The 10,126-nt window shown below is 38.3% G+C and overlaps 1 protein-coding gene across 3 annotated transcripts in view; it reads right to left on the reverse strand.

The window, feature by feature from the left end:
* ntrk3b (neurotrophic tyrosine kinase, receptor, type 3b) overlaps positions 1-10,126 on the reverse strand; it is a 273,282-nt gene that overhangs the window by 156,940 nt on the left and 106,216 nt on the right. For all 3 annotated transcript variants that reach the window (XM_008404813.2, XM_008404814.2, XM_008404812.2), the window contains exon 4: positions 2,289-2,357. In XM_008404813.2, the coding sequence (XP_008403035.1) occupies positions 2,289-2,357 (69 nt within the window). The remainder of the gene's footprint in view (positions 1-2,288; positions 2,358-10,126) is intronic.

The following is a 10,126-nucleotide window of genomic DNA, read 5'->3' on the forward strand; positions in this document are numbered from 1 at the left end:
TTTTCTTTACAGATTTCCTTACATCTAAAAAAGACTTCCTGTGTTTTTTCTTCTTATCATGGTTTGCTTTAAATTCTGTGTTTGATATGAACCTTTGAAAGGAAGAAATCAAGTATGCGCATGTGGACGACTGCAGAAGGTCCTAAAAACCCAGAGAGACATGTACAGAGGCGAAATTTATGCCACACAGGTTGGCGGTTGCGCAGAGAAAAGCTAATGTGTCTATGATGCAGTGTCTGTGTCTGGTGACCTTTGCTCACAATTCAGACGGACTGCTAGGTCGTCCAGTTTATAACGTTTCCACTTATTGCATTCGGTGATCATTCTAGATCGCCAGATCCTTGCAAATTCAATCATCTACTCAATTTCACTCGTCTGTATGTGTATTAAATAATGGCGACATTAAGCCATAGCAAAACAACGTGATTGAGCTTGAAACATGACAATGTCAATACAGCAAACCATTACCAGATAATGATTTTAACAGTTCACATTGTGATTATTTTTTTAGATGTTTAGTAAGTAAATGCATTTCATTAAATTCAGATAAGAGGCAGGATTAAATAAGTGTTAATCTCTTCCTTCTCCTTTTCAAACACAAAAGTAGCAGTAAAACAATTATTTTGTCCTTGGTTATGTATGCACATGTTCTCTTTTCTGCTGACTGTTTCTCTTATTGTTTCTTAAAACCTGCTTGAAATAAACAAATACAAAGTTCCCCTTAAAAATGTCCAAGGGGTTCACAGACGTCTAGGCTAAACTTGGTAGGTATTTGTTTTAAAAGTGAATGATTTTCATATTAAAGGTTCAACTTACATGTCAATGTTCTATGACTGCGTCCAAGTGGTCAGATAATTGCTGAATTAACAAGAAAGTAAGTCAGTTTCAAGCATACAGCATACTGAGGTGAGCATAGGACAGACTCAATAATATTCTGCCTATGTTGCAATAGTAGTTTAATCAACTTTGCAGTAGAGGCATACAAGCATGTTATACATGTCCTAGAAATGTGTTGCAGTTGTGTTTAATGGTTAAATTATGCTCACCACAATGTCATCTGCAAAGCATGCAATCATTTCCTCCCTAAACTATTGAAACAAAAGGCAGATGTTGTAGAGGAAGTACAATTATTTTTTGATGTCGTTTTTGACAAAGGGAATAAAAATACATGAAAAATAAGGAATTCAAACCCCTTGAATACCTGACCTTTGAGTGAAGATTAGAAAGCAACATGCTCCGAATGCTTCTTCCACTTAAAACATGCATGATTTAAAAGATGGACTCATGGTTCAGCAAACACCACAGGCCTAAAGAGGGAAGCCAAATGGCAAAACAACAGCTAAGGTGGAGCTTATTGGCTGGGAAGAAAACATAAAAGCAGAATTTTCTCTGCTCCAGAGAGGGAGCGAGAGAGAGAAAAAATAAATTTACAGCCCACTAACAGGCACTGAGAGGAAGACAGCGGCCCATCTGCCTCTGATCACAGCCCGTAGAGAGGCAACACTTGTGCCGCTCTGGTGTGGGGTTTGGTGTAAGCTCCTTTGTACCCGGAATGAATAAGAAGATTCTTCAATATGGGTTGAGAACCCAGAGATAAGTTAAAAGCTTAATGACAAAATATGTAACCATGGCATTCATCTGAGCAGGGCTCCTTAACTCTTCCGCTGCTTGTAGCTACAGGAGTACTCGAGATAAGCATTGTGCCAATGCTCTCAGTGGATCTGCCCTGCTTCTACCTCTGAAAATAGCACTATAAGGAGGTCTTCTTGAAATAGTCTCATATCACATCCTGGTACCTCACTTCCACGTACCGCAGGGCCCATACATGCAGCACCAGCATTCGGAGCCCAGATGAGGTTCAAATGATGGACAGCCCCAGCAGGCGTAATGATGTTTAAATTACAAACGGGTCACTATCGCAATGTTTTCTCCCTCGGGGCTGTAGGAGCAAACTCATTTCATAAACACAATGATCCCTAAAATATTCATAACAAACAAGAAAATGGGGTCAGACTCCCTCCTCCTTCTCATCTATCGCGTTTTTCTTTTAAGCACATTTATTACACCCACTAATGACTTATAGGATCACAGCGTCACAACGATGCCTATAAGGTTTGGTCTTTTGCATGTGCTCAGACAAATTGGAGGTTTTGTACAACAAAGGCAGGAATTATAATGGTATGCAGCCGAGACAATTTGTATTGAGGCTGATAGTGCACTGAGGACAATGATAAAGTGCTGTAATAAAATCCAACAAAAGCCAGTAAGACAGACGAGAGGAGACTTACAGCTCGGAGAGTTGGAGGTGCTGGAAGAGCTGCCATGACAGGGTGGTTAGCGGATTCTTCGACAGGTTTCTGTGGGGAAAATTAAAAGCAAAAGAGAGCGATACATTTAATTTATTTTATTCATAATTACCCATATTCCATCTTGTTTACAGAACCTTTTTTTTTATGAATATCTGATGTATTTTTGGTTTAAAATGTCCCTTAAAGCTTTTGTTCCCCCTTGCCGTTACTTAAAAAAATACACATATAAAAAGTGAAATAGTACAGATACTACTTTCACATTTTGGTTAACAGTATGTGACAAAGTGGCTAAGATTGTTCTTCACCACTTCTTCCTTAAATATACTTCTAATTTATTTCATATTTCTATAGTTATCTTAAACATTGAGGTTGTAACTTTGCTTCACTTACTATCCCGGGTGTGTTTGTTGTAGCATTATTTTGCAGTTTACATGCTTTTTTAAAGCTAACTCTACTGAACCATTAGCTAAATTTGAATGTTTCTTTGTTACAAGGTGAATTTCTAGTAAATTAATTGGTTTGTTTCTTTTACACTCACCATTGTTTGTCCCTTTACATTAGCGGTGTCAAACTCCAGTCCTCACGAGACGGTGTCTCTCTGCTTAGCACACCTGGCTCCAATATTAGCTAGTGTGTAGGACAAGAGACACATCTAAAGGTTGTAGGACTCGAGGACTGCAGTTTAAAACCACTGGCTTAGATTCTACAGCCATAACAAGTAGCGTTTTTTCTTCTGTTTGGTTTTTTATTGGTGGTTGGCAAGAAATGTTTGGTGTGCATTACCACCACCTACTGGTATGGACTGTTGCTCAAAATGTCTGTTTTATTTGACGCGCATTATCAATGATCGTGTTTTGCTAATCAACTTTTTTCCCCCCTAAAAAAAGAAAACGAGTTAAAATTTGAATACTTTTACTCTCTAAATCTCCATATATTCTATTTATTAAATTAAATATGTATTTTTTTCTAAATTGCTTCAACGTTAACATTTCCATCTCATATCTCCATCGTACTGAAATCACATGTGCTGTTGTCTTAAATTTTCCAAACGTATTGATATTTTCCCGAATATTAGCATTTCCTGTTTAAACCAGTGTATAATATCACTGACGGCATCACAAATTCAGGCTTTTCTCTTTTGTATTGAATTGTTTATTTTCTTTAGAGTAACTTTTTGAGATGAACTGCATTAAACATTTTATTTTGCAGACCACTTAGTTGCAAAGATGAGCTTGTAATTTAGATTAATACTAGTCCTGTTGCTTGTTGATTGGTTTGACCCATTTTCTGACAGTATAGAATAATGTGTTTTCAATTCTATATAAAACCAGTAAGATTATCTACATTTACAGTCTACACAAGATACTAAAACAAAAAAAGGGGAAGAACACGAACATGAAATAAAAAGGTGACAGATTTAACAGATGTGAATTTTCTTCCAAGTACTATTTTCTTTTCTGTGAACTTTGGCAATGTCTCTTGTTTAGTGACCACCCTGTTGGTATTTTCCTCTGACTCTCCATCTGTCCCTTGTTCTCTATTCTGTACATTTTATACTTAAGGGCTGATTTCCTTTCCTCTTGCTTTCTTATGAGTCAGTTTCACATTCAGAAAAAAAGTGCTTCCTCTTTAATGTTGTTTTCAGGGTCATGTTTGTGTACTTGTGGTGCGAAGTGGGTTGTTATAAGCAGATGATTAATTAGAGAAATGTCAATTATGGAAATTATGTTTGCATGGAAGTGTGCATACAATTCCACAATGATTCATTTTTTAAAAGAAATCCATATATGTACTCATGAACACACTAAACGCTTTCAAGGTCCTTTAGTCTAAGTGAAGAATACACCTGCATACTGCTCTATTTAGCCAACTCTGTGTCTCTCATTATTAAACCATCAGAGCATTGTATCTTTGCGGTTCTGCTTTTCAGAATTATGTTTCTAGCTCCACGCATTTGAGAGAGTATTCAGGAACCCATTTTATGTTTAAATCAGGCTGGAAAACTTTACAGGTGTACGAAACCAGGTATTTATGCTTGTTTTATCCATTCACTTAAGTAAAACATTCTTTTTTTCAGTTTGATCTCTTTGAATGTCCCATTTAAAATTTATCTTTTGAATTTATACAGCGCTCTCTCACACAATGTTGAACATTAAACATTTAATTTGAGTTCCCATGTTTGGTAGGAAAATTAAAAAAAATTTCCATCTCCTGAAACAAATCTGAAACACATGATTGAACCTTCCATTTATTTTAAAAACCATTAGTTCCTTGAAATTTCACGAATAACAGAAATAATGAACCGAATTACTCAGAATCCGAGCGCGCAGGCCTGCATTACTGTGGGAGAAAGCACGTCCGTCTCAGTGGAGCTTCAGGGCCCATAGCAACTCAATAAAAGAAAGTTGACTGCTTTCAAGTCAAATAAGTCAGTTGACGTAAGGACCCCCTCTGGCTCAAGAAGCCACAGAGTTCTATAGCAAACATCCTGAAAGTGGATTGGACCGAAACCTCAAATCAGACGTGGATAAATACATTAGTTAAACGCCAAAGCATCTCTGTGATAGCATGAAATGACAAAACAAGTGTCTTATATTAAACACTATGTGCAGTGTTTGGTAAAAAAAACAAAACAAAAAAAAAACAGGAGTAATACTAATTATTGTATGGTTATATGTTTATGTTACGTGTTTGCTATAATCTGGCCTTGTCGTTAGCTCAGCTGGCTCACCTCCTTCCAGGCAAAAATATTAAGAGTAAAATAAATGGAAGTACTTTGGTATTTTGTGTCCAATTATATGGCAGCCACATCAAAATGGACGGATTTCATCTGTGAAAATTCCCAATCAGCAAAATAAAATTAATGAATTGCAAAATTATCCACTTACATTTAATCTTTTCTGCACGTACCTAAATGTGATATCTCCTTCATCCAAAGTCCATTTAGCTTAATTTGTGTGGGGGACCTATTAGTCTCTCTTATAACCAGACATGCTGCCATAGCAACAGGGAGTTAAGGAAGTTGCAGGTCTGCATCACGCATACAATCGCGCACGTGCAAAACAAAAAACAAAAAAAACAAACAAACCTAAAAAAAAAACCGGATCATGTGGAAACGTACAAAGCACATCCCAACAGATAGACGTCGGTGGGTTTGTTTGCTTATGCTTATGCGCAGCATGCGTGTCTGCGTGTGCGAGAGTGTCTCGAAATAGATCCTGCCTAACAGGACGCGTGTGAGAGAAATATGTAAAGACGATGCGTGAAATTTCACCTTGCAAAGAAAACCTGCGGTCTCAAAGGGGCCGTGTTATCCTCGGAGAATATATTACAGGACAGAGAGGGGGAGGGAGGGAGGGAGGGGGAGTGGGAAAGTGGGCGAGCTCGTTAGCTGATGGAGAGCGGGGGCCACTCAACACTTGAGTCAACTCAAACACCCGGAAATAGAGACTCAATCAGACCAGACGTCTTTAAATAGGCGCGAGCCGAATGACATGCGAGTATACACGTTGGACCGCGTGCGTCAGATTGTTTATGCGCGAGAACAACTGAGAAGGTTCAGCTGTGGCCGCGCATCATACCGACGGTCTATTTACCGTCAAAGTCAGCCACGTAAAAATGACTGAACACTCAAATTTGAGTTATCACACGTTTTAATTAAAGGTGCTACTGTTGGGGGATGCTGGCAACATCTATTATTTATAGATTCTTACCGTCAATGAGTCCATTTTCACGTTTGCCATACAGAGACAGCTGCGCATCATGGTTTGAGGATTCAGTCCAAAAGCAGGTAAGTGGATATTTTTGATTCCGTTCTAAGTCTACACTGACAGATCTTGATGACAAAGTATTCTCACTAAAAGCAGCGCAATTATGCTGCCCATCAGCACCAATTTAAGAATGTACCCAGCTGTATTCTGTCAAGTTTAATTATACAACAAGTAGCTGTCAATATTTGGTCCATAATTATGAAGTACCACTGCTCACAACTGATGTTTAAGATGTGTAGGCCATCTCTGTCTAAGACTGGAAGGAAATGTACAGTGAGGGCATCAGAAGACATTTAAAGGAACATATTTTTTATGCCAGCTAGGTATATGCACCTGCATAAACTGGTATATATCGTGCAATGTTTTGTGACGGCCATTTGAGAAAGATGAAACTCATATTTCATGTAGAAACATCAGACATGTAGTGATATATTCCAACACTTTACACTCTTTACACTTCAAACACACAATATCTTACTAAGGATGTTTGGTCTAGTTAGTAGTGCAAATATTTTTATTACACTTGAAATAAAAAAGCAACTCACAAGTAACTTCTCAGCAAGAAATAGGAGCTTGTTTTAAGTACTAGATTCACTGGCAGATAGTTTCACTAATAGCATGGACAAAATGCATCGCTTGAATGTGGAGCTAGTACTTTCTGATCAATATTAAGGAATTACTGACTTAAAACAAGCTCCAATATTGTGCTGAAAAGTTAGTTTTGAGTTTGTTTTGTCTTCTTTCCAGTGTACTAAGGCATTTTCACAAGAAAATAAACCAAAGATGAGTTTGTGTTTGTGCAGTATACTTGTAATTTTGATGTTTCTGGCTTACAGATAATGAAAACCCAAAACTTAGTGTCTCCGAATATCAGAACACAGTGAAAAAAGAAAACTCACGGTGTCACACTCTAGTCAGCTAATGAACTAAAGTCACCTGCAAAGGTTTCCCGAGCCTTTAAACAGTCTCTCATTGTGTGACCTACACGCTGGGTCAGTAGGCCACACAATGATTGGGAAGACTGCCGACTGGACAGATGTCCAGAAGATGGACATGGAGGGTAAGACACAAAGGTCATTGCTAAAGAAGCTGACTGTTCACTCAGTTCTGCTTTCAAGTATATTACAAAAAAAACTGAATTGAAGGAAAACGTGTGGTGGAAAAGGTGCAACAGAGGACTGTCAATTGAATTTTATTTCAGAAGAACCACCACACAGATGAATCCTACACATAGACAACAAATGTCACCCTCCCTGTGTCGAGCCACTCCTGAACCAGAGACAACAGCAAAGGCTAAAGAGGATAAACTGGACTAGCCTCCTGAGTCTGGAGGAAGAGTGAAGAGGCACAGAATCCACGTTGAAGTCCAGTGTGAAGTTTCCAGTCAGTGATGGGTTAGATCGCCATGTCATCCATTGGTATTGGTCCGCCATGTTTTCTGAAGTCCACAGTCAATGCAGCTGTCTACCAGGAAATTCTAGAGCATTTTATGCTTCCCTCTGCTGATGAGCTGTATGGAGATGTCAATTTTATTCTCCAGCAGGACTTGGCACCTGCCCACATTGCCATAGGTACCAAAAGCTGCTTCAACAGCATACTGTACATAAATACATAAATGTGTGCTTATTGAAATGTATGTTTAAGACTGACTTAAAGGTCTCGATTTGCTAAAGATACTTTTAATCTGACAAGCAAGCATCATCGGAAACATATATTCAAATGTATTGAATATTTAATGACTTAAAATTGTAGTTTTTGTCTAAAGTGTATATATTTTAATATTGACTAAGCTAAAGGTCAGGTTAGAACATTAGGGCAAACAATTTATAGGACTGAGAATAGTGGAAGCTAAAAAAAACCCAACCTCTTTATCGTCTGGTAAGAACATCTGTGCGTCTATGTATTTCATGCTGGTACTATAAAGTTAGGAAAATGGAAAAACCACGTCTCCACACAATCTTACATGTAGTCATGTGATAGCCTATGTGCTGATACTGATAAAGAATAAAAAAGGAATGTGTAAAAAAAAATAATACTATAAAAGCAAGTGCACTCAGCAACATTAAATGTCTTAACACTGAACTTCACGGCTGCAGTTTATTTTTAATCCAAATTGACAAGTCAAGAGCAGCCAACGTTTCAGACTGCTCAACATATTTTAGAGACCTTAGAGAGTCCAAAGCCGTAATAGGTAGATAAGTGTTAATAAAGCTGTGAATAATGCCAATGTAGAGCAGATGGACAACCACGGAGCCCAATGAGCTCTTACTCTGTAGCGTTAGCACAGACGTTGTTTGTCTAGCTAGCTGGCTTCAAGCTAGACAAGAGAAGCCAGACATTATAATTAGTGAACCTTAGTTTCGCTGGTAGCAGATTTTGTTCTGTTAACACAAAACACAGCTAACTGTTTTCAATGTTCCCTTTTTTTCCACTAAATTAAGCTAACCAGCAATGGGAAGTTTACAAGACTCCCCTTAAATAAAGTCCAACAAGGCCCTAATGTTCCTTCAGGTTGGACATTAGGGTTATTTTACATCGTGTTGCTTCAAGCTTCATCACCTTCATTAAATATGAAACTAGTCATGTCATATGAAAGTAAATATTTACAAAAAGTAAGAAGACGCATAACCTCCGTTTTCTTATTGTCTGACATGAAACCAGACGTAAGCTGCTTCAAACAGAATTTCTTGCTAGACTCCCAGAAGCCTGGTTTGAGTTAGTGGTAGAATATTTTCATTCAAAATGTACATCTAAATCCAGAATAAAAGCAAAACGGCCCAATGAGAATGCTAGCTCAATCTTGCTAGAAAGTGGAATAAGCTATAAAAAAAACAACAAAAAAAAAAACAATTCCTTTGTGGACATAGACTGAAATGTCACTGAGAGAGGAAGAAGCTACTACTCCAAAAGCAGAATAAAAAGCCAGATTACAGATTGCAGTTGCAAACAGAGACAAATTTGTGAATTTTTAGGTATGTCCTGTAGGTTGATGACACTAGAATTGAAGCCTTGGCCATAATAACCAGCTACATTTGGAGAAAAAAAAAATAGAGAACCTTCCAAACATAAGAAAAACATCAACTGTGAAGTACAGGGGGGTGACAGCATGTCCACCCCCTGCTTAGTGAGGGACTGGTGCACTTTACATAACGGATAGCATAATGAGCAGGACAGCATATAGTGTAAAACATAGTAACAGTAAAGTACAGAGCAGCTGAGACCACATATGAAGACATCATCAGGAGGTTATGACACAAATGGGTCATTTCTAGATGGGAACAGTGAGTGGCCTTCACAAAGCCCTGATCTCAGGCCCACTGAAGATTTGTGGCAGAGCTAATATGTCCTGAAGTGGTGGTTTGTTGGTGAGGATTTAAACGCAGAGGGGCCCAGGATGAAGTGGAGAACATATTTAATGATGTCCAAACAGAACTCGATGCCAGGAGCGGGACAGACCTCAGGAAGACAACAATGACAAATGACAAAGATCCAGCAGGGAAACACAGACACAGGTCAGTATTCAGGTCCTTCTCAAAAAATTAGCATATTGTGATAAAGTTCAATATTTTCCATAATGTAATGATAAAAATTAAACTGTCATATATTTTAGATTCATTGCACACCAATTGAAATATTTCAGGTCTTTTATTGTTTTAATACTGATGATTTTGGCATACAGCTCATGAAAACCCCAAATCCCTGTCTCAAAAAATTAGCATATCATGAAAAGGTTCTCTGAACGAGTAGTTAACCTCATCATCTGAATCAACGAAGTAACTCTAAACACCTGCAAAAGATACCTGAGGCTTTTAAAAACTCCCAGCCTGGTTCATTACTCAAAACCGCAATCATGGGCAAGACTGCTGACCTGACTGCTGTCCAGAAGGCCATCATTGACACCCTCAAGCAAGAGGGTAAGACACAGAAAGACATTTCTGAAAGAATATTCTGTTCACAGAGTGCTGTATCAAGGCACCTCAGTGAGAAGGAAAAAGTGTGGCATAAAACGCTGCACAACGGGAAGAGGTGACCGGACCCTGAGGAAGA

The sequence above is a fragment of the Poecilia reticulata genome, linkage group LG3, assembly GCF_000633615.1.
Source record: "Poecilia reticulata strain Guanapo linkage group LG3, Guppy_female_1.0+MT, whole genome shotgun sequence".
NCBI lineage: Eukaryota > Metazoa > Chordata > Actinopteri > Cyprinodontiformes > Poeciliidae > Poecilia > Poecilia reticulata.